The sequence below is a fragment of the Pezoporus occidentalis genome, unplaced genomic scaffold (assembly GCF_034315485.1).
Source record: "Pezoporus occidentalis ecotype Australia unplaced genomic scaffold, CSIRO_AGI_Poc_V1 ctg13, whole genome shotgun sequence".
NCBI classification, from domain to species: Eukaryota; Metazoa; Chordata; class Aves; order Psittaciformes; family Psittacidae; genus Pezoporus; species Pezoporus occidentalis.
Window position 1 is genome coordinate 2,555,384 of NW_026913103.1, and position 25,218 is coordinate 2,580,601.

Consider the following 25,218-nt stretch of genomic DNA (forward strand, 5'->3'; position numbering starts at 1 on the left):
TGTGCATTTTTAATTTTTTTTGTTATTTTGGGGGATATTTTCAGAACACTCATTCTGTAAGAGTCTGTTTAAATGTGTTGCTTATTTTTAATTAACTATTAATTCTCTCTTAGAACATTTGACAACAGCTACTTATGCTGTTTAATACACAACTGAAGGCTGCTCAGATACTTCAGATTAATATATTATAATAACCAAAATGAGGCATACTGTAATAACGTGTGGTTTTTAGATTAATACTGTCTCACCAGTGGAGATTTAGTGGTGAAGAATAGGCTTTAGACTGGAGAAGCTTTTAAGCAAATGCGATGTTTTTGAACGTTTCTTCTTTAAAACACTAGGAAAACCTGCAAACAGAATTAGTTCGAAACAGGAATGCCATTCAGAGTTTACTCAAGCCATCAGAAATTCTTTAATATTTTCTCAATATTTGTTAAGTTTACCAACTACGTTATAATATTTTAAGGTAGCAAATTAAACTCATAGTTGGTCTTAGTTAAAGTTTTAACTTCTTACGGTTATACCTACTGTTTTCAGGGAGAAACTGGAATGGAAGGATCAAAAGGAAGTAAGGTATGTTTTGACCTATACACACTATATATACATCACTGGTGTGCAGAGGTGTACTGGGAGTCGTAACAGTAAATTTGGATATTTTTATTTTCTCAAACAATATCATTAGGGTGAAACAGGAGACCCGGGACCACCTGGTCTGATTGGAAATCCAGGATCTAAGGTAGGCAAAAGGTATATTTGTGGAATTAACAGACATTGCATTCTATGCTGTTATATAAGCTACGTAGATGAATGCTATCAATTCTTTAGCTAGTATTAAAGGGCAGAGAGTGCTTATATCAAAATTTTGTGCATGGATTATGGCTTTTTTGCTTTTAGTTCATAAAATTCTTGTTGATCTCAGGGTAACTCAGCAAGAAATATTTATGCAAAGCCTAAATGTTATTTGATCATTCAATAATATGAGCATCCATTTTGCAATTACAAACCCACCAGTAGCTGGATGTATTCGTTATCCACCAGTGAGTAACCACTGCCAGTTCATTAGTGGTTCTTGTGTTTAATCCTATACTATTGCAGGTAATGCCAAAGTAGTCATTGTCTTGCTTTGAAGAAAATAACTGAAGAAGAAATGTTCTTTGAGAGTTTCACATGATGCCTTGAATTTTCTCAAATAATGGTAGAACTGGAAACAGGGAAAATATAACCTCCACCCAACAGTATTCCTGTTGAAATCATAGTACTTGAGTTCCTGAGATCATCAAATGAAGTCCAGGAATTAACAGATGCAGCTACAGGGTCCACAAAACTGTGGTCTTAAAAATGATTTTCCACTCCTAATTCCTTAGACTGCTCTTTGGAGGCTAATGTCCTTGGTAGGAGCTACTGAAATACTGGTTGTAACTGCAGTGAAAACCTAGGCCATCTTCACAATGTACAACTTCAAGAAGAGGCTCATAGAGACCCAAGGATCATTAGGGTTTGCACCAAGTCATCCTTCTATCTCTACATCTCAATCCCCTTTTCTTTCCAGTGCTCTGGAGTCCTTCTAATGAGAAGTATTCCAAAAAGAGAAGTAACACCAACAAAGTAGTTAAAAAAAATCACGTCTACATCTGTCCCTTATGGGAGGAAATCTTGATTTACTCCTTTTCTTTTGTCTTTCCCTTTAGACAGTTCCTTTGTATTACTTGTATTTGATTTGTATGCATATTTTGGATTTTGTATTTATCAGTCCCAAAGATTTATTGGACTAAACATTAGATTAAGGGAGAATAAGCAAACTCTGTACTTCTTACTCCATGCAGAAGACAGTTATTAATGCCAGATGTTGTCATCTATTTATATATGAGAACACTTTACACTGAACTACAGTGGTTGTGTTGACTTTTACCTCAAGCATGTGTTATTTCACAGGGGCTACAAGGACCTCCAGGACCTGTCGGACCTAGGGGAATGCCAGGAGAAGTTGTATGTACTGAGCAGTTTCACCAAGCGGTAGAAATGTAGTGTGTGAGCTGTTAGCCAGTGAAGCAGTACCTTGGAAGTTATCATAGGTGCTCCTTTTGTGAGTGCTACTGTAGCAATTATATATGGAAGCACAGTAGTATGGGATACCGCAGGATACAGTTCTGCCCTTTTCTTTTGTTCTCTTTCTCCTTGTGTTACTATCTGAGCAGGTAAGAATGATAATACTAATTTATCTGATTCAAAGATAATTAGCTCTGCAAAAATTACTCTGATCTCAGAGCAGTAGGTGAAAGTTTAAAAACATCTCTAGCAAAGATTTAATAATGTTACATCATGAGCTGGAAAGGATAGTTTGTGTGGAGTGAAATGTGAAGAAACGGGGAAAGTAAGTGTACCCCAAGGATTTAAACCCATGACCTTCCTTATTTGTGCCTATGGTTTTGTATTATTCTGAATTGGTTTACTTCCTATAAAAGAGGTAAAGATTAATAAGGTGAAAAGGATAAACAATTATGTTTATTATCTTATAATTTAGGTCAGGTTTACAAGCAAAACTCATATTCAGAACAAGATATAATTCTGCTAAAACTAGGGATAATATTAAAGTCTTTGGCAGGAGTAGCATTGTGTGAAAAGAATTTAATAGAAAATTTGTTGTTTAATTACTGTTCAGTAAAATAAATTACTAAAATACAATACAAACCAAGACAACTTGATGCCCACTCATCCCAGGTAAGCAACAGTCTCCCTGATGGAAAGGGAAGTCATGATCCAATGAACACAATGCTAACAGGGGAATGAGAGAGAGTGAGATAATCAAGAAGAGTAAAAGCTCTCACTTTAGTGCTTCTTAAATACACCCCAATATTGAGATCCACTAAAAGTTGTCAGATGGTGTCAGAAGCAGGATACAGATGGTTTCTTGACCCATCAATTGGGATTTTCAAGGAAGTGGAGGGTGCTCAGCAGAGTTTTAATGATCCTGCAGTTATTGTGCTTTTGGGTGCTCCACATTCACCAAGTGGCTGGGTTTGTCAAGGTGACAGGGGCCTCCTTCGTAAGGGTTTTAGTGAACCTAAGACCATTATGCTGCAGGGCAACAGACTGACAGGTCTGGATCCCTCAAAATAGTAGGAGCCTCCCCCAGGATCCAACGTGCCTGTACCCCTTGTGCCTCTGAGCAGGAAGAACACAGTTGAAACTTCAATCTAGTCTGAATACTCCAGGAAACAAACTATTAGGCACTCTTATACTAAGCTTGAAAGTTCCCTGGGCATTTGACTTGATACTGTAATATAGCAGAAGGTCTTCGGAAGATAGCTGCCTGTCTTCCTTCCAAATTATGGGTCAGTCCCTTTTTAGGTATGCAGGTAACTATGTTCTGCCTAATCCCCCTTGCAAACTGAAAGCTTTCAGTCCACAACACCGGTGTTGTCACATAACCTCACAAGTGGCATCTACTTCCTCTCCCTGGTTCACCTCCCTCCATCCATAAACCATAAAATAGTTTTTAAGTACCATTTTGGAAGTTTGAGTGGTTAGATCTAAGAAGTGAACCAGAGAAGCAGACAATGGCAAGCTTGGCTTTAGTCTAGCAGTTAAACCATTTAACTGAAATCAGATTTTGATCTTTGCTCTGTGGGTTGGTTTTGGTTTCTCTTTTTTCTAGAAAGGGAAGCATCTAGGAGGTGGTGTTGCTGCACATTTTCTTAGGCCTTTCCATACATGCTCTGAGGCTACTTTGTGGAAGAGAACCTTTAATTTGAACAGACTTTTAAATCATATACATTATTAATATTAATACAATTCTGAGTGGTACAACTGGCAGATTTTTATTGTTGACATGTTAAAAGTCTTAGGGATATAAGCAGTGACAACTGGAGTACAGCATCTTCAACTCTTGGCAGAGAAAAAAACTAGTATTCAAGCTGAGCATTGCTTCACACCTTATTTTCATACTCAGTTGAGGCACATGTTTTTAAATTGTGTCTAATATATCTGTAATATTGTCTTCTATGACAATATTTTGTAAGCCTTTTCTGCTGTTTCTGTTTATAGATAGATCCCAAATCTTACTCTGAGAGATAACAAAATACTGCATTTATGTTTTGCTTGTTTTTTCATTATCCTGCTTGAGTTCATAATTGCTGCTTTTGAAACTGCTGTTCTGCTGCATCTTTGACCAAGTGACGTTATGACTAGATAAATACTGTATATATGTATATGTAGATCTTGAAGATCCATATTTGTACACACAATTCTAGTATATAAAAACATATATTTAAATATATTGCAGAAACATATATTTAGATCCAGGCCTGTTGTTTTGTTTCACCTTCTAAATATGAAACATTATGGATTAACAAATACAATTCATTTTATGCAGCATGATGAAAACTGTGAAAGGTTAGCCATCCAGCAGACAGGACTTCTTTCCAAAGAGATCCCTTAATCTTGGTCTAAGAAAAAAAAAAAAAACAAACAGAAAAATCCTTAGGAAAGAAGATAGGCTGTAGGTATTTTATGTCACTGTCAAAATAAGGTAAGGTAGGACACAATGTCACATCCATAATCAGTAAATTTAAACTTCCATATATTCTCATAATGATTGTGTTTTGATATAAGCAGAATAGTCTTCATTAAGGTACTTGTGTTTTCTTTTTTTCTTATACTCTTAAGTTGGATGGCTGGGTAAAAGAAATAGCTGTCTGTATTAAGGACAGAATACAGTGGATCGAGTGAACACACAGCTGCTGAGCCTTCACTACTGGCATGAAAATGTTGTCACCCTTCATATGTCAGTGTTCACAAAACTATATTTCACACTGCATAGAAAAATAGAAGCCATATGTGTTTTTTATATTAGCTCTTTTTCCCTTATGGATTAAGTATCATACTCAGATTTTAGTGTTCAGTTTTGGCAATTTTCTCATTTACTGTGGAAATGACTAGCATTCTTAATAAAATGCTTGATATAATACTTGGTTGAATAGCATTGGTGGGTTATGGAAAACGTTTTCTGCATTTGTTATGCTGTAGTAAGGGAACACAATTTAGCCTTCTCTATTATTTAAATAGCTTCTATTTATATTTTAATCTATTTCACTTATCTGCATTTATAAGAAATCCATCATGAAAATGCTAAAGTTAAAATCAAAATGTGAAAGAATAAAGATCTTGACAAAAGAAAGGATTGAATATTTTTATTTTGCTGAAAGGGAATTTGGTGGATTTAGTGATGCGCGGGAATAGGAATTCATTGAGGATTTTAAGATACAAAATTGAATAACTAGTGAAGAAAATCACATAGTCCTTCACAGGCAAAAAGGATGACACACTTATTTAAAACTCAAGTTTGTCCCTGCTACCACCTTCCTTGAAAAAAAAAATGGTTGATTTTCAAGGCTTGTAATTATTTTTAAATTGAAAAAATAAAGGTGTCAGTCTCTGCCATTCTGCCCTGATAGGGTCCAGAAAATAATCTTGGTTATTCAACTTAAAGAAAAATGATACGTATATTTGACTAAAGAAGCATTCATTAACTTCTACTTTTTAACATTTTAGGGCAATACTAATGCACAGTATATAATTTAATATATAGCTGTATTTTTATTAATTCCAGGGCTTACCAGGAGAACATGGGGTACCAGGAAGGCCAGGTGTTAAAGGAGACAAGGTATGTTTTAAGTGCCTTTTATTAAGCTTGATGTGCTAGAGCATATTAGAATCTCATCTCTGAAGTAACCTTCCATCTTCTGTAGCGCATCTGTGTGGCTGCTTTATGAACTGATTTTAAAATGTTCAAGTAGCAACCCCATCTCTGCTCCTTGGAGATGCTACAGGCTAGTTAGGCAACCCAATTGCTGTTCAGATTCATAATTCAGATTCAAGGAGGTTGTGCTGGGCTCTTACATTAAATCTCTGAGTGTAGAAATGTCAGTTCAGGTCCTAAGCACAGAACAGCCTTTTCAGTGCAGTGTTGTAACCAGACTATTCTGTAAAATCCCACTTCAGAATCAGACACATTCATCTTGGCAGAGCACTGAGGCAGCTATACTGTCTCAGATGTGAGCCAAGGCTGAGATCTCTTTATGGAATTTATCTTTTGATGGGTAGAAATCCCTTCATTTTAATTCAGCCACACCAGCAAGAGTTAAAAATTGTATGTATGATATGTTGAATGTAAGAAAAAGGGAAGAAAAGCAGGTACACAGGCATATTGTGTGATGTGTTATGGTATTTACACATTGTGGGTACAAGAGAAACTAATAAAATCCCTTAATAGTTTGAAGAAATGAGCTGATGAAGAGGCAGGAGAAGAAAATAACTGGAACAATGAGCAAAATGTCTTGCAAGTGTGAAATAGTGTATTCAAAAAGAATCACAGAGGATGATGCAAGAGCATGCAAAAAACAAGAGGACAGCATAATAAAAGGCACAAAATCACCTGTGTGAAGGAGTTGTAGAGATGAGCAGCAGGAGATGCTGCATGCATTGAAGTAAGAAAGAGAGATGCAAACAGGAATACCAATGAAGACCAGGATTTTAGCACTAGAGAGATATAGCTGAAGAAAGAGTCTGAAGCTGTTGCTATTAATTAATTGACAGGCTTTAATGACAATCTGTGCGTTGGGGGCCTGGGGGCAAAGAAATGTAGATTAGATGCACTGCAAGCAAGAAAAACTGAGAGAATACTAGTTACTATTAGTGGTTGTGTGGTCCATGCCTCCTCTAAGTTTTGGCAGGGAAATATGTGTCTTTTTTTCTTCTGTTTCTTCCCACAGTAGTGGTACTTTCTAGGATAACCTTGACAATATTTAGAGGTTTTACATAAGAGGAAATTCTCTCATTTCAATTAGAGATTCAAATTTGTCTTGTAGGGGGACCCTGGTGGGATTATGGGACCACCTGGACACCCAGGTCCCAAAGGTGATGTGGGACCTCCTGGGCCAAGTCTGCCTGGAGCACCAGTAAGTCCGTAACCTGAAAGGGCTATTATGACAATTTCTTATTGGGACAACTGTTTAAGAATTCTCATTGTGCAATGAAAGAAATCAGAACAATCAGCTTGCTTTAATGTAATTTCAAAGTTGAAGCACACATTATAGTGGTAGTTGTTAAATGCACTGAAATATAGTCTAGAAATAGTGCAAGGCTCACGCGTATTCTCATTGTGCAATGAAAGAAATCAGAACAATTATTTTTCTTTAATGTACTTTCAAAGTTGAAACACACATTATAGAGATAGTTGTAAATGCACTGAAATATAGTCTAGAAATAGTGCAAGGCTCACGCGTGCTCCTAGTGACAGTGGTATTAATGAGGAAAATACATCTAAATATTTCATAGTTTATTTGTAAAGGCTGACTAATTTTGGCAGTAAAATTCAGATGGTCTCTTTGATTTCAAAACATAATTTGTTTTTTTTTTCCTGCAGTTTTTATTTTATTTTATTTTATTTTTTTTTTTAGGGCCCCACTGGTATTCCTGGAAACCCAGGTCCACGGGGACCAAAGGTATAACAAATAAATATGTTATTTCTGTTTCTAAAAAAGGAAAACAAAAAAAGGTAATATGCTAGTTTACATTTTCAGAACTTTTGTAACTGAAAGCCTTGTACCCTTCTCAGGGAGAAAGAGGACTACCTGGTGTCCAAGGAGCACCTGGGGAGATGGGGCCCCCTGGAATAGGCATTCAGGGATCACCAGTAAGTATATCCACACCCAGGATTTTGACTTCTCACTGTGCACTACTGAGAAACTGCAATGATTAAACAAAGCATAGTAAAAATTCATGCCATGAACTCCCTACTGACTCAGCTCTCAACTCGGCATCTTTTCCCTTTATCTAGACCCAGAAACATTTACAGCTAAGTGAGAAATCAAAGCCTTGGAGAACTGAAAGAGTCATTGACTACTTTACAGATGGGCTTTCTAGGGATGGTGTTCACACATCTTCAGACTGTGTCAGTTTCTAAGCAACAGTTGTTTGCTGTTGTCAGCAAAATCTAGCCTGATTACTGGTACAAGAGAAGGGGTATACTTGACATTGCAGACAATGGCATTTTGAAATCCATGCTGGTACTGGAAGACATAAAGACATGGAAAAGATGTGGAAGGTTTTGGCTTTGCATCAGCTTCTAGCTTTTGCATTTGTGATGACTGCTAATTACAAGATTAGATTCTACCACTTATAAATGAGAACCTTACAGTGCCAGGTACTGCACCAGGGAATAGTAAAGTCCTGATTTTGCACAGCTTGCTTCTCTCATTTCTGTGCAATTTAAATGTAAACATGAAGTCGATGCAGTCTATCTAGAGCTGTCATACTGAATAACTTGCATAGCAATAACTGTTTCAGTTACACAGTTTCTCGAGATTGTTTGTTTCTGTTGCCTTTAAATAAAGCCATCTGCAGTGTCTTCAGAGTATTCAGTAAAAAAAATTATAATACTGATGGTTTAGATGACCAGTGCTACATATTATTATGTGAGTTTTACTGTGGTGAAGACAGCAATCTTTTTGCAGTCCAGACCAATATAGTCAGCTGATACATTTCAGTTTATTGGCAGGACTCAGGTACAGAGTGAAAATGTTTGATAAAGCTGACTAGAGGTTCACAATAAGACCTTAATCTAACATAGTAACCTTAAAAATTATTCAGTTAAAATATTTTCAAACCTGAATTTTTGAAATTATCCATTTGTATTTAAACAATATTTTTAATTATTATTATTCAGCTGAATATCAGTTTATCTTAAAAAACTCCTAGCTAAATAGCAAGTTTCACCACAGATCAATATTCTTTGATATTACTTGCCCTTAAAAATGGACCTCAGCAAAATCTCAAATTCTCTCATTTTGGCAAAATTAGATTTGGATTCAAAACCAAACTTAGAGAAAATCTTCCCTGCAATGTGAACCAGTTTCCCACATTCAGTACTATTTTTTTACGGTGTTAATCTCCCTTATCCGAAAAAGTGTAACTATTGATTATTTGGAGTTTTCTTGCAGGGTCCTGTAGGTCCAGCTGGATCAGCAGGTATGCAGGTAGGATATATGTTTTTTCTTTATTATCAAAAAATAAATTAAGTTCAAGAAGTTTAGAATAAAAGAGAAATATTCTTAAATCCTAAATGATCTTTCCTGCTTTTAGGGCCCTAGGGGACCCCCAGGATTACCAGGAACTCCGGGTACCCCTGGTATTAATGTAAGTGACAGTTCTTTACATATACTGCGAAAATTAATGTGTCTCTTGCCAATGCTTTAAGGCCATCAAATTTTATATTTGTTTCTAGGGTGCTCCAGGAAGAGATGGAAAGCCAGGACTACCAGGCCCTCCAGGTGATCCTGTACGTCTCAGAAACATTTCTGCATAATGCAAATTTTCAGAATTATACTTTGATAATTGCTGTTAAAATGTTGAAAAGGAAAGTTTGGGATTCCAAAGCTAATTTTGCTACGCCACAGAAAGAAGACATTAATTTTTAATTAAATTCTGAGAATATTTAGTTTCTAATGCAGTAAATTCCCCTTAGCACTTAGGAAAGTTAAGTGGCTGGGTTTGAAAACAAAAACACTAAGTAAATTCTGGCCCCATGTTTTAGAAAGCACTTGAGTATCACTAGCTCCTCAAAGGCCTAAATTCAGTACCTGAAAGCTGGTCTATCACTGGCATTGAGTATAAAGGTAGAACTCAAGTCAGTGTCGCAAAGATTGAAATATACAGTGAGCTTCAGTTAGGAATGTGTATAAAAATAACAAGAAAAAGGCAGCATGAATACAATTTGAAAGACCGGTAAAGTCTGTTACTTAATAATCATGTAGATCAAATTATAAACTGTGTGAAGAAGCTGAGCAATTCAGTAGTTTTTACTGCACACTGAAAAAATAAATTGCTCTTCAGAGAATACATAAAATGATTTTTTTTTAACAATAGTAATAAAAATAAAAAAAAATTAGTTAAAGATATTTTAGATACAGCATGAAGATCTGGTGTTATTCACCCAAAGAATGAACCAGAGCGGTCTATTAATGATTAGCAGTTACTTTTGAGTACTTTGAGAAAGATTTTGAGAAAGAGAGAGATGCTAACAGAAAACTTATCTTCATAAGAGGTGAATAGAAGAGGAGCCAGAGTATAATGGGTCACTTGAAAGGGAAAAAAAAAAGAAAAGGCTAATTGCAAGAAAGATATGAAATATTTTAAGTACAGGGGTATGAATGATAAAGTGGAAACACAAGATGGCATAGTTTTGTTAAGAACCAGTCATGGAATAAAGCAGATTTCTGGTTTTGGAAGGTAAACGTTTTGAGAAATATAGGGAAGCAGTCATGTTATATACCTTGGCCTCAAGAAAAAATTGAGACTGTCCTCATGATGTTTTGATAAGCAAGCAAAAGCTGTTTTTGAAGTAACTGCCATATAGTTGATGCTCATCAAAATATATGATAGGAGTGTCTATCACCAGATTACTGTCAATTTTGGAAAGAGGGGTCTCTAACATGCCTAGTTCTTGTCAGTGATTTGATTAGGAAAAGTAGATGTAAAATCTGCAATTGAACTGGGAAAGATTGCTAGCTTTTTGAAGATACAATCAAAACTTAATATTCAGGGACAGTCTGAAGTCAACAAGATTAAACGTGAGAAAATGAGCATAAAGTGCTTGATAAGAAAAAAAATCCTTTAAGTAGGATAGGTTTGGAAGACACAGTGCACTGCAAATTAAATGTAAGTGAATAATCTGATGCCATTGCTAAACAGGCAGGTCTACTAACAGGAGAATTATTGCCTTTTGCTCTCTTCAAATACTCTTCTCTTTGGAGAGAACATTTTTAAAGAAAGATGTAGCCTGCAAGAGTAAGCCAGAGAGTTAAGGCCATTTTAGCACTTTCAGAAGGTCAGCATATATCAGAGAATACGTAATTACAACAGATTTTCATTCTGTATATAAAATGTCTTCAACTAGTTCTTCTTTCTTAATTATTATTATTATTATATTATTTTATTTCATGTGTTCCCAGATATGTGCCTTTACTCAGAGTTCAGCATATGCAACCACGAATCTGCAGTGTGTGTGCAGTTAGGCTGTACTTGCTGTATATACAGAGCAGATGAACTGTACGGCAAAAACGTGGTAGGCTTGCTCTCATACGTGGTGTGCCCTTGCAGCTAAATGTTAGGGACTTTTCACACTGAGGGCTTGGGGGCCTGTAACATAAAATGGTACTGCAGCTAAAATAAGAATGTTAGAAACAGAGACTGGGGAAACATTTGTGTAGTCCAGCAGAAAGCCAAACAGGGAATAGAGTAATAGCCTGCCTATCTGTAAAATGTCACAAGGAGAAGGATGAAAAGTCACGCCATATAGAGATGTAGTTGTTATTTTTAAGCCTTGTTACAGGTTTTTAAGAGCAGGTGATGCTGTCTGTGTACAGATTACCTTTATGCAGAGGATGGACTTCATACCTTTACATAGTTATGTCCTGAAGTTGTATTAGGTGGCTGTCTCACCCTAGAAAACTTGGTATAGTTTCAAAGGTGCCGATGCTACCTGTAAATGGTAAACTGATTACAATTATGGTTAAGCATGTTCAGCAGTGTTTCTCCTGACCTTGTGTTTGATACCTGTTGCCACCAACTGGCAGTCCAGTGGGTTTTTTTAATTTGCTACAAAAGTGCTCACTTTTTACTTTGTTCTTCAAGGTGGAAATGACTGAAACAGACTGAACAATAAACAGATTTTGGATACGTCTAGTTTTATAGTATGCCCAGGGCTATTTTTGCTTCAGCATTTGCAAGAAGAAATGAACATTGGTAATTGAAGAGTCCATTTGTGAGTGAAGCTGATACCCAGTGCAATCAGTTTTTAAAGGAAATCTTTAAATATAAGTTTAATGGCAGCTCTTGGAAATCCGACATATATTGCAGTGAAACGTAAATCTGTTGATTGAGCTTCAAATAGGTTATCTTTAGTATTGGTAGTAATTTAGCTATGGCACCACAGAGTTTTGTACTCATACTTAATGTTTAAATGTGGGACAAAACACTACACGTGTTGCTGTAGCTGGATTTTTTCTGATATCTGAGTTCGTTTATTGAAGTTAGCTCTGGCATCTCCCCATTTTGTGCTACAGTTCACAGTAGAGTCAAAGCCTAGGAGAAAAGAGAATTAGAACTTTTGAAGATAGTCAGGTGAGAATAGTCTGTGAGACTTCCCAGTAGTGGTAAATTGTTGATGGTATGCTACATAGTAATATAGTAATACTACTTCTAAATTAAATTTACTGTGTTCTGAAGTTGCACTATTGTCATGCTTTAAGGAACTTGATTGAAGTTGATTGAAGTTGTAATGAGAATGTGTCTCCTTCAAGTGTGCACATTGTTAGGTTGGATGGAGAGCAATATTTAACTATATTTGGAACCCTTATTTTTCTTTTGCATTTGCATAAAAAAGAGCTTCAGCCAATATATATGCAACCAGTTATGTGTATAACAGTATAAACTTTAGAAGCAAAGAGAACCCATCAGAGTTGGTAGCATTCTATAAAACATGAACTGCAGCTTCCTTTTTTAATTTCAGATTGCACTGCCACTTGTGGGAGACATGGGTGCTATACTGAAGGTAAACATTTTCAGATATAAATAAATATTTTTTTTTTACTATCAGCATGCTTTTTAAACCAGAGTATGCACTTGAAAGTTTGGATATGTTCAGTTTTGGCCTACTGAGCTAGCCTAAATTAATTGTGAGGTTTTATTGATTTTTGATTTATTTTTTTAAAAATACTCAAGAAATTTATTTTATAGGAATTTCACAAAATAGCATTTGAATGGTACATGAGGCCATGTAGTAGGTATGAGGCATGTAGCCAACAGGTGCCTGTTCAGCACATCCAATCCACAGTATGAATTACTACAGGTATACCTCATTCTTTGTTTTACTTTGAAGCATTAATATTGGTAATACACCAAGTGGGGAAAATAGTCTAGAATTTCTAAGGTATTACTTTGAAAATAATAAAATTTGAAGTGATCTGCAGTATTCCCAAAGGAAAAGTATATCAGGAGGATTTCAGTATGAAAAGCAAGTATCATTTCCTAGAAAAGCGATTATCCTATTCTACTATCCTTTGTTAACACATGTACTTAGGTTTTATTGACCTTCTCGTTCATAAATTTGATTTATGTTTAGGTTTGTCTTTCATTTTTCCCCCTGATTCTTTTATAAATGTATTGTCTTTCTCCTGTATGTGCTTTTCTATGTCTTTGTCAATACTCTCTCTTAACAATTCCTTTCCTTATGCTTCATTCTTCATCACTCTGTGTTTTGTGGTTAGCATCTCTGTAAGATTTGCTGCAAAACGCTTCTTTCAACAAACCCGATATCATTTACTTTAAAGTAACTATACATTTAAAGCTGGTGAGAGCAACAAGTATACTTATCCTACCTGATCCTTAAAAGGGAGAGGATTTGCTCTTCCCAAACACAGGCATGTCTGGGACTACTCAAATCAGTCATTTGTGAGTCCTCTCAAAATGCATTTGTTAGCACAGTTTGAGTAGAGTGTGTGAGAGATGGGGAGGGAAACAAGGAAGGATTATCTGAACAAGTATAGTGTAGAAGAGATAAAGGACTGAAGATAAAGCTTTGAGGTAGAATGATTGGAGGTCTGCAGACCTTCTGCCTATGTCATAAAAATAGTTATTTTTCACTTTGCTTTCTGTGTGTTCCTCAGGGTGATCCCGGCACAAGAGGTCCACCAGGCATCCCTGGTAGAGAAGGGCCAAAGGTAAGTTTTGAAGAGTGTTTTATATTGCTTTGTTACTTATTAAAAGTAAAAGGCCAGACTCTTACCCCTGACAGCCTTGACTTTTTTGTCTGAATCCTATCCCTGTGGCACCTGAGCAGCTTAAAGATTGTTTTAACAGTTCAGCCCTCTTCCTATGTCACTTCAGCTTTCCTTTCAGGAAAGTGAGCAAAATAGCCTGAATGGAGTCCCACACCAGGATAGCTTTTCTCTGTTTTGCATCCATTAAAGCTAGCTCAAATTTGACTGTTTATTAGTGCATTGCCATCTACAGGCTTATTTTAGGTGGGCAAGAATCCTGCAGTGAAGAAGAAAACCACCTGTGTCTCCTTCAAGCGTGCAACATCTGGACCACCCTTTGCCTTTGCCCCATATTCCAATGGGATTAGCACAACTGTTTTTCTGAGACTTGAAGTTTCACTGATGCCAATCAAAATTCTGCTTCACTGTAACTGGATCAAGTGCCACATGGTTTGGCATATAGATATCTCCTATAGTTGAGCCTAATTTCATGGAAGTGTTGTTCTCTGTTTTGGGAAGCATTTAAATTCTTTGCTATTACTTATATGTCTGCTCTTGGCTAGTTTGCCTATTAGGAAATGAACCACATGTTGCCTTTCACCTTGATGGAAGGCATATTTTAAAGCTTTCAGGTAGTATTGAGCATTTTTTTCTGTATTAAGCACTATTGTTATGAGGGCTTCATGTATTAAATGCAGGGCATAAAATGCCCTAGGGAGCATGAAATTCATTGTTTGCTAATAGAAAGTATTTGTTTGAATGTTACATTTTCATAGGGAAGCAAAGGTGAACGTGGGTTTCCTGGGCTTGCTGGAGAGAAAGGTGATGAGGTAAAGTTATTTCGTTTTTATAATGGTTGCATTCTTATCTGAACCTGAATGAAGATCGAGACTGACAGTGAAATGCACAGTGTTATTCAGTTATTTAAAACTGCCGAGATACTAATGTATTGCTCTAAATACATTCTGAATTTTCAACAAGATTAAATGCTATTATTCAATTAAATAACATCAGTTTAATTTTTGTCTGGGGGTTTTTGCTCATTTGTGTATTATAAAGCCTCACATACATTTAAATGCTAATTTTTAAGAGTGTAGGATAGAGCAATAAATAGACAAATGCCAAATGTTTTCAGAAAATACTTCATGTTTTGTAACATATTTGCTTATATTGTGCTAGTTCCCCTTTAGAATTCATTTTCAAAAACATTCCATTAGGCAAATACTCTGATGGGAGTGGTTATAGCAGCAATTACTACTAAATGGAAAATGGAAAATGTTTGAAGAGACTGAATTTAAAATATTTACAGTATTTTCCTCCATATGGTGTATTCTTAGAGTTTTTTATGTTGTTGTGAAGAAGGGAAAAAGTTATGTCACTTGTGGTGCTAAATCCAAAATAGCTGCTGTAGTTTTAATTTTAAATTGAAATATTTGCAATTAACAAGAGCAATCTCTGTCAATAAATAAATAAATAAAAATAAATCACCTAAGCAGAAGCTATTAAAGAAATGAATCTAAGTAAATATATTAATTTTGAATAAATTTCAGGATCCTTGGTTTTCAAAAGTAAATAGTTAAATGAGGAAAAAAACAAAGATGCTACAGAAGCTTTTAAATATGTATTCCTGCTACTGCTCTGCCCCAGAATTTAGAAGACTATCAGACTAAAGTGTCAGGCTTATTTTTGCTTTTATTTTTACACAATCTATACAGCTCATTCTGTCTTTGCTTCTTAAAAGCAAGTGACTCCTGAAGTTGGATTTAGAACACATACCTTAAAATGATGGTGCAGGCTACAAGTAAAGCACAAGCAGAATTTTGCTTAAAAAACAAATAGGAAAGTAACACATCCTTCATTTGCCCTATATGGTACTTGTAGAGTTCAACCCTAGCAAGTCTGAGGCATTAGCAAAGCAGTTTCAACAATTTAGATACTATTTGACTGCTGAGAACCAAGTGAAACCTTAAGGCAATTAAAAATGTAATAAGGAAAAGGCATGATTGTAACTGGCAGTTAGTTTTTTTAAAAGGACTCCAGAGTAAATAAATTCCAATTATTTTTTTTATTATTATTGATTTAGCAGTGTGTCATGCTGTGTTAGTAAGTTACCCATTTACATGCTTCTTCAGTTTGATAGCTGCCTAGCTGCCTTAGGTCTGATGTTTTCAGTGTTTAGCAGCAGCTTTTGATTATGACATTATGAGGGTGCAAGTGAATTTATTTTCAGAAAAAATTAAAGAGTTTCTGAAGTTTAAGGGCAACCTTTTTCTACAAATTTCTGGATTTTATTCTCATTTTTATGATTTATTAACATGGAAATGGGAAGAGAGATTGAGAAGCCCACCTGAAACTTTGAAATACGCTCATTAGCTTCCATGTGCTTTTGAATAGCCCTTTAATCTTTGTTGAAACTTAGTTCTCTTCCTTTTTAAAAGATTCTTTTCTCCAGGGGAGGATTTTTCTAACATCAGTAGTGAGAATTACAGAAAATGTTCCTTTGGCTTCATATTAATTTTTCAGGTGACTGTATCATCACAGTTAAGTAAATCAAAATGAGCAGAGAACACATTAGCACTTGGATTGCCACTCTGAAAAGGTGCAGAGGTGGACCAGTGTCCTCTGTGTGTAGCAGCAAGAAAAGGAAATTAATGTCTCTCTCCATCTCTGCATCTTTCCTGATTTATTTCTGCCTGAAGTTTTTCCTTCAGTATCTCAGTATTTCAGGACTTGTGTCCTCTCTGGTTTTCCAGACTACCCCTTTAGCCATGCCTTCTTAAACACTGCATTTAATATAAGAAAAAGATCTTTTCTGAGGTCACTCCTCTTGTCAGAGGGTAGGCACCCTGTGCAGATAAACTGAACCACTGTTTGGAAGGGACTAATTTCCCTTTGTGACTTATAGGGGTCACCAAGAGTGATTGGCTCTCATTAGTACATGACCTGTACCTGTCTAAAATTGCGTCTAAGTCTGGTGTGGTAGAAGAAAGACTTAAGTGACATGCAGGCTTGTCTCGAATCCTAGCTGTATCCACTGTAGTAAGCTGCACACCTGTATATTTAGTAAGTGGACACCAGAATTCATCAATTTTCAGACAGCTGCATACAAAAAGATCAGGAAAGTAGTTCATTAAGTACTATGAAAAATGTCATGTTCTGTTATCTAAAAAGCAAAAGCTATAAATTGAGCATAAATCACCTTCGCATTTAGATACCATCAGGTAAAAATGAGAAATCTGTGCATTTGTCTTCTCTCCAGAAAAAAAAAAAAAAAAAAAAAAAAAAAAACCCCAAAAGCTTTAGTGGTAGAAAATAGAAAATTATTCTCTAGTCCTGCTATTTTCTGCACAATTAAAGACAAAATGATATAGAGGACATAAGCTAACAATGTGAAAGATTGAAGGACAAGTGTTGTCAGTCAAACAAGAAGTTGCCTCTAGCCTTGTTCAATGATAATCTCTTCTTTCCATGGTGGGTTTGACTTTTTTCATTCCTAAAAATACTGCCAAACTTTTAGATAAAAATGTGCTTTAACGTAGTTTATGGTACTGCTAAACATGCTGGATATAAGTAGTTTCCAGGTAGTAAGTGGGAGAGGAAGTACTCATATGCTCTTTTAATTCCCAGGGCCTTCAAGGTGCTCCTGGATTGCCAGGCATTCCAGGACCCAGTGGACCTTCTGTAAGTATGTGGTATCACCTGTGATCTAATCTATCTCTGCAGAGGTTTCTGTAACTATCTAGTAAAACTTCACATTCTTAGTTCCTTGTCCTGTCTTTTGGCTTTTCGGATAGTAATAATACAATCTTGCCCATAGTGGTTCTAATAAAAGAAACTATGTTGTGAGTTGATGTTACTGAAAATACTGTCATTGTCTGGGCTCAAAGTTTATGTAAGTTAAATGGGTTTGGAGTGTTGGCATTACTAGAGACTCTGAGGTTAAATGACTTATGATGTGCATACTTGAAGTTAATGATGTATTTCTACCAAGTTACAGTAATATTGTTAATAATAAAAATCTAAAAATAATTCCAGCTAGGCATTCTGAAAACATTTAATGTTGAAACCAAGTAATCACTTGGTTTCATAACTGCAGAAGTATAAAAATAAACTGGAAATATTTCAAGTCACTGAAAGCTATAATTAAAAATGTTGATATTTCTGGGAAAAGTACTTTTGGAGGTTTTTTTTAACGTTATTTTTGACATATTGGATGGGATTACATTAGTTAGTCTGATCATTATGATTCTATGAATTTCTAGGTTGCTGATGGTACTGATGCTTCCCTTCTTTTAAAAATTGTAACCCATTTAGGAATTTTAGTGTACAATATGTAAATTGACATTTTAGCAGTAAAAGATGATTCTTAGCAGTATTAAAAGGTGCCATTAAGGTAGTGCATTTAGTCTGCAAAGGTGAAAATGCAACTGTAAACACAAGTTTTATCCTTCAAAGGGCTAATCGGAAGGGTACAGCTGTGGTATCAAACAGAAGAGAAACACATAAGCCTGGAGGAGAAGCATAGTTCGATTTAAATGACCTTCAAGGAGTACAAGATTTAAAAACTAAGCTCTGGTGCAAAAATACTGTGTTTCATTGTTTCTTAACTAATATAAACCAATACTGTATTGTGCAGGGAGTCACAGGAAGACCTGGACATCCCGGTCCAGCAGGGTCAAAAGGCGAAAAGGTATTCCTGCTTTCTAGTCTTGGCAAAAATCCATGCAGGTTCTGCAATCCCATTATACTCCAATGTTTTGGTTTTTTTTTTTAATATAGAGTGCAAACAAGAGCTTGACGTATATTTTCAAATTAATTTTTATTTGTGTCCTAATGCAAGTGCTTTCCCCCCCAGATGTACTATGGGCTTATATATTGAATCACAGTCCATGTGGTGTGTGTAAATTGCAGAGCATGTGCTCTAAGTATGACATACTATATAGAATTTAGGAAAGTGAAAATACATTTGTGAAATAGTATATTGACTAGTTACTACTCGCTCTTCTTCTAATTCTTTTACCACTATTTTAGTCAAAAGTAATTACGTAAAAGCGCTTCACAAGTACTGAAAGTTATTAAGTATAAGTTACTCTGCTAAAATACAGAAGCTTCCTTTATACTTAATTTAAACTCCTATAGCACTGTTTTTTGTCAATGTTTTATGTGCTCTTTTATCAGGCACTGGATATTATTTATTATAACTAAGATCAAATTCGTTTCTTGGGCACCTCAGATAAATGAAATACAGAAGACACAAACTTAGTTTGTTGCAAAATATTTTCTGGCACAAGTTCTCCATTTTGCATATGAATACACTTTTCTGATCTTTTTTTCAACGTCAGCCTGGAATTTTCCAGGCATAGCACTGTCACATCAAGGTATATGATCCTACTAATATTCTACAAAACCTTGACTCTGGTATGAGTAACAAAGGAAATTATTTTGTAAAGCTCTGAAATTATTTCGGTATAGAAACTGATTGAAAGCTGTCTCCTTGCAGGCCATAATAGAAAAATTTACCACACATTTCCTTTTTCTGTAACCATTTGGTTCCTTGTTTACAGTTCACATGTAGGTGAGAATGAGAAGCCACTGCTCTATAACTAGTGTCTCATAAATCAAAAAGGGCAGAAGTTAGATGGCTGAAGAGTAAACTGAAATATAGCCAGAATCACTTGCTGCTTCTCTTTCATCTGATGAATATGTTTGAGAAATCATATAATATGATCTCTAAATTAGAGTATTTTTATTTCCCATGAAGTACTCCAGGTCACTCATGGAGGCTGATAGTTTCTATCAGTTAGCAGGGCCATTTGGAAATTATCTTTGTGTAAACATTTAATTACAGTTATATTTTTCTGTGTATTTTTCCAGTGAGCTAATTATTGCCATTGAACATTTAGCTTGCCTTTTGCTACCCTAAGAATTTTGAATATGCAGCCTGAGTATCTCACTGACTTATGTTTAATAAGATGCAGTGAAGTCAGTGAAAAATTCTGGAAAATTTGTTCCACATTATACAGTGTTTTTAACTGGATTGTAGAGATGAGACTTTTAAAAAAAAATTGGGAAATTTGATGTTGAAACCTTTGCAACTCTTCACTGTTCAGAAACTCCACCATTCTGCTGGGGCAAAAACTCAGAAGCTTTATTTTTTTTTTAATATAAGTAGTTCAGTGCACATCAGCAGAACAGACTGTGGATGCACAGATGAATATTCAAAAATAAAACCCCCAAGAAATATATTAATTGTATACCTAAATAAAGATCTTTATTTTCATTCAGTGTGTTCTAAATAAACTGAACTTCTGAAACTATAGCTCTTTTGTATTTACCTGTGAATGATTAACTGAAGATTAGCTTTTGCAAAATAATGGACAAAACATAAAATTTATGTTAACTTTTGTCTACCAGTTGCTTAGAAATTGATACTTTTTCCCTTCCTCTCTCTCCTGGTGCTTACGAAATTTTTCACAACCCAGGTTACCACTACTGTTTTGCCACAAGGAAGTTACTACAATAAAGCTTCAAGTAACTAACAAAATAAAAAACTAAAGTAACAATTCCTAACTTTCCTAAAGCTTAAGCAGGAGCTGGGCAGGAAAATTTAGTTGTGATACTAGTTGCTCATATTGACTGTACCTCTTGTTTATTGTCATTATGGTCGTTATAGCTTGGGTATGGAATAGATCAGGACATAAGTTACAGTAATTGAGTTACTTGAATCTCTTGCTGTACTAGGGTAGTGAAGGTTCTCCTGGGCAACCTGGACCACCTGGGCCTCCGGTGAGATATTTTCTTGTTTATATTTTGAATGTTATATTAGGAACAATGCACCTGTGGTTAAAGTGTAACATAATACAAAGAATTGACTGTCGATCTAATATGTATTAATAATGCAGGAAGACAAGTCTTTTTGCAAAAGGTTTCTGTAATCTTCTTTTTTCTTTGATTCATCAGGGAATAATTTCAGTTCAATAAAACCATCCTAGAAACTTGGTCAGTTGAGTTAACCTTGGTGCTCAGTGTTACTAGAGTAATTTATGCAGCTTGGGTACCTGAAAACAGGGAACTCAGGGAACCTAGAGAAAGTCCATGGAGCAACCTGGACTCCAAATTAACTGGAATAGTACCTAACACAAAATCAGTTCTGGAGAATTAGGATAATAAGAATATCAAAGTGTAACATACACCGAGTTTACAGGTTTCTTGTTTTGTAATTAAAAAAAAAGGCCCAAGCTGCATTGGTATGTATCTTATGTTCTTGCTGAAGTGTCTAGAAGCCTTGAAAAGTTGTTTGAGAATGAAAATGATGCCACAGCTTTGCTGGGCTAGAGGGCTTGAACAGGGCAAGAGTTCTCTTTTTATAATTCGTAGTTGTGACGCTTACCTGGTATTTATGTTTTAAAGGGTATGCCTTACAATGAAAGAAATGGAATGAGCAGCTTATATAAACTCCAGGTATTTCTCTTTAATATTTTTGTTTTTCAATCAATACCTCATTCTAGCCCAACTCAACTTTTAAACTCGCTGTTACAGGGAGGTGTGAGTGTTGCTAGTTATCCAGGCCCACCAGGACCTCCCGTAAGTATTAACAGAAACATAATTTCTAATAGGTAATACCAAAAAATATCATCATATTGTGTGAATTTTTTGAGTTTTTTTAATTGTGTTTCCACTTTATTTATTTGCAGGGTCCCAAAGGAGATCCTGGCACAGTGGTATGTATGTATTTTTTGATCATGTTAGAGATTTCACCAAGTACTTCAACACAATTGTAGTCACAAGGGTAGAAGAGTCCCTTGATAGTGTTTAGCAGATAGCTTACCTCCTGCAAAATCAGTTCATCTGAAAAAGCCTATTAATTCCCAGGCTTGTGAATTTTGTAATTTCTGGTTAAAAGTTCTAAGTGATAATATAATGAATGACTGAACATAGTATTAACTACTTGTGGATTCATCTCTGCTGAGCTGTCCCTGGATATATCTAATAAAGAATGTGAAATAAAAGCAGAAAATATCTTAAGAGCTATTAGATTGTTCTCAACAATAAATTTGAAAGTGATAAGGGAGAAAGAGCAGTGTGCTACATCATGCTAGCCAGTAACAACTAAAAGTTAATATTTTCTTTGTCAATGGCGTGATGGTTAACTACAGTATGCTCACATTGCTTCTGGTGAGCAAGATGGTGATCATGGGAGCTCCTATACCCTTGAAATATGCATTTTGGCATTCAAAAGCAGATTAGTTTAACTTTCTGATATTTTTTTCCTGTAAGAGTTGTGTTATGTCTTTTTCATGTGATCTGTGTGTAAAAACTATGGGGTGGAATGACAACTAGTGGAAGAATCTTGAGAAGTTGCATAGGGCTAACTGCCAGCAGAAGGTAGATCCAAATCCTGACCTGGTGTCCATTTTTCCCAAGGTCTTTGACATGTGTGTAACTTGGCTTTAAAATAGAGGAACTGTATTTGTCATTAGCTTGTGCCCTGTCACTATAGTTCATAGCCTTCTAATCTACATTTTAAACTGATTTCTCCCCTGGAGTGTGTTTTTGCCACAGAAAAGCTTCAAGGCCTATACAGTGTCCTAGTCTGTGTGTCCCTTGCTGCAGAATAAGCTTTGTTTAGGGAACAGAGCACAGAATTCCTTGGAGGTTGGTTCTCTGATTGACAGTATATGATTATATGTTTGGACTCTACTGGCTCGAGGTGCTTTAGAGCTGACTGGCTTGCAAGAACACTGTGGGGGAGTCTTCTGGATTACATTCTTCATCAAAATTAAAGCTATTGAATCCAATATTCACACAGTGTCTCTGGGAAAAGCTTAATTTACAGATCGCTAAAACAGGGCATAACAAAATCTGTTCACCTGGTAACTGGTTAGCTGTTTTACTAATGTCAAGTTAAATAATTTTTTCTCAAAGTCTGCTGTTGCTTGTTGTTCAACATTTCTCATGTAGAGTACAGGAATTCTAATGTATTCAATTTTTTGAATTAAAAAAAATAATAATCAGGGAGACCCAGGACCAATGGGATTGCCAGGACTGGAAGGACTCCCAGGGGAAAAGGTAGGACTCAGTCATGGCTTTCTAGTGGCAACTATCTGCATCTAAATGTTTTCTGAAACCTTGTTTTTTGAATCTTTTTTTTGCAGTGTAAGTTACTGTTTCAGCTTGAAAAACACTTGTATATTTATCTGTATTTCCTTTTTTTGCTTTACTGTGGATGTAAATCACCAAACATAAAATTTCACTTTCTACAAATGGAAAATTGTGTGCAGGAGGTCTTGTAATATTTTATTTTCCTAACTTGATAGAATGCTACTGTATACTATATGTAGTATATAACTATATATAACTATATTACTTCATAGTAATATAGTTAACATGTTCCTAAGTATGGTCACTAGTTCATGTTCTCTAGACATTGCCTTAGGCTTACAGTCCATCTGTCTTGTTCTAAGAGTGTAAATGTCAGTATAAGTTCAGATGAGCATAAAAATACAGGAAAGAGTTGAAATGGAGGGAGAGACCAGTTCCATACAGTTCTTGTTGTATGCATCCTGCTTCAAAGTGAGCAGAACACTCTTTTCTTGGACTGTTGCTCATTATTCTAAAAAAGTCCCCTTGTATTGTTTTTTGCTGTTGTTGCACACTTTACTCTGTGTAATATGCCACTGTAGCACGTCCTGAAATGTATCATGCATCATCATGCACCTCCTTCCTGTGGTTCAAGTCTGTATTCCAGGACTAGGAAATGATCCCTTCCTTCAGCTGGGGGCATGTGTCAGCATTTCACTTACTAGTTGTGGAGGCTGATATGAATTTAGAGAAAAGCTTGTCATGAAATGCTAAAAAATTCAAGATTTTGCTGTTCATTTCTAAATATGGCAAAGTACAAAAAAATCAGTGGAGAAATGAAAAAATCTGTATATATGTTTTCTGTCAGTGAAAACAGACTTTGCCCATGTATTATAAATTTAAGAAAAAAGTTTTTTTTAATTGAATATTTATTCAGCTTTTTTAATTACATGTATTTCAATGATTCATATAAAAATAGCTTCCTGAAACATATTTTTCACCAAAAACCAATGTAAATTAAAATTTTCTCTCTCAAAATCATTGCACATTACTCCTACTTGTGCAGACTGGTGATTGAAAATATCTAAGGTAGGTGTCTATAGTGGGTGTTACATGAGATGATTCTTGCTCTGGAATACTACAATTTACAAGCAATTAAAGGCTAATCTGATTTCAAATGAACAATCACAGGGAAATATTACTGGTTTAACTGAGACAAAGTGGGGACAAGAATTAATCAGAGAATAACCAATGGAGCAGATTATATAAACAAGCTTAGTGAGTGTTTGGCCCTTTTCCAAAGTAAAAATATCCTTTCCTTAGCTAAATTGGTCACATTTCTGGTGTAAATAAATGAACAGAAGCACAGGGTCTGACGGTCTGCCTGCCAGTGGCCTAGTACATGCTGGTTTTTAATTTAGAGCTATTGCATACCTCTGTGTACCATCTTCCCCAGGCAATGCTGGCTGTAATTTCATGATAATTTTGTGAACTGCCCTAAGGACTTTGTGTCCTTGCAGTGAAATTTCCTTTCCCTTAGCTATGCTGACACAGTGGTTTGTGCAACCATGCTGCAACTCACATTACTGGAAGGACCAAAATAACTCTTAAAAGACAAATGTTGCAAAGGAAGTGTTAGGAATTTCTAGCTCCACTGTCATAGCCAATATATAGGGAAAACACCACAATACAAATTCTGGGTCCTGAATAACCAGAGGGATAGAATGCAGAGCTCCAGTCAATATACCCTGCTAAATATACTCCATGCTCAGGTGTTCCTGAGGTGCTTGTTGTGTTCCTTACTGAGTGGTGAACTTGCATTAAGTGTTTTCTGCTAGCCTACAGAGCAGGAGAGGTTGAACTGTGGCCTGTAAGCTGCTGGCCAAGCTTCTCCCCCCAGGCACAAGATCAGACATTTAACTTACCATCTGTCTACTCTTTGTGTAATGGAGTTAAGTGTTTCCAATTACCAGCATTATCATTGCACTACCTGAACAAAATTATGAGAATGACACATCAGTATTAGTTATAAAAACAGAAACCAGAAATCCCAGCATCTCCTTGGGCTCTTCTGCACAGGAGAAGATGGCTGCTGTGAATGCAGCTGTGTTGGTGGAGCTTTTGCAAAACAGCTATAGGTAACATAAACTCATAAAATATTCTCCAGTTAGTATGGCTTTTCTGACTGTAGTGATAAGACAAGGGGTAACAGGTTAAAACTTAAACAGGGGAAGTTTAGATTGGATAGAAGGAAGAAGTTCTTTACTGTGAGGGTGATGAGGCTCTGGAACAGGTTGCCCAAGGAAGTTGTAAATGCTCC

The 25,218-nt window shown here is 35.8% G+C and overlaps 1 protein-coding gene across 2 annotated transcripts in view; it reads left to right on the forward strand.

Moving 5' to 3' along the window:
- Positions 1–25,218, forward strand: part of COL19A1 (collagen type XIX alpha 1 chain) — a 183,476-nt gene that overhangs the window by 130,665 nt on the left and 27,593 nt on the right. For both annotated transcript variants that reach the window (XM_062608143.1, XM_062608142.1), the window contains exons 22-41: positions 538–573; positions 683–736; positions 1,933–1,986; positions 5,609–5,662; positions 6,867–6,956; positions 7,458–7,502; positions 7,616–7,693; positions 9,000–9,035; positions 9,142–9,195; positions 9,284–9,337; positions 12,569–12,610; positions 13,725–13,778; positions 14,594–14,647; positions 17,445–17,498; positions 18,454–18,507; positions 20,559–20,603; positions 21,228–21,278; positions 21,357–21,401; positions 21,512–21,538; positions 22,833–22,886. In XM_062608143.1, the coding sequence (XP_062464127.1) occupies positions 538–573; positions 683–736; positions 1,933–1,986; positions 5,609–5,662; positions 6,867–6,956; positions 7,458–7,502; positions 7,616–7,693; positions 9,000–9,035; positions 9,142–9,195; positions 9,284–9,337; positions 12,569–12,610; positions 13,725–13,778; positions 14,594–14,647; positions 17,445–17,498; positions 18,454–18,507; positions 20,559–20,603; positions 21,228–21,278; positions 21,357–21,401; positions 21,512–21,538; positions 22,833–22,886 (1,035 nt within the window). The remainder of the gene's footprint in view (positions 1–537; positions 574–682; positions 737–1,932; positions 1,987–5,608; positions 5,663–6,866; positions 6,957–7,457; positions 7,503–7,615; positions 7,694–8,999; positions 9,036–9,141; positions 9,196–9,283; positions 9,338–12,568; positions 12,611–13,724; positions 13,779–14,593; positions 14,648–17,444; positions 17,499–18,453; positions 18,508–20,558; positions 20,604–21,227; positions 21,279–21,356; positions 21,402–21,511; positions 21,539–22,832; positions 22,887–25,218) is intronic.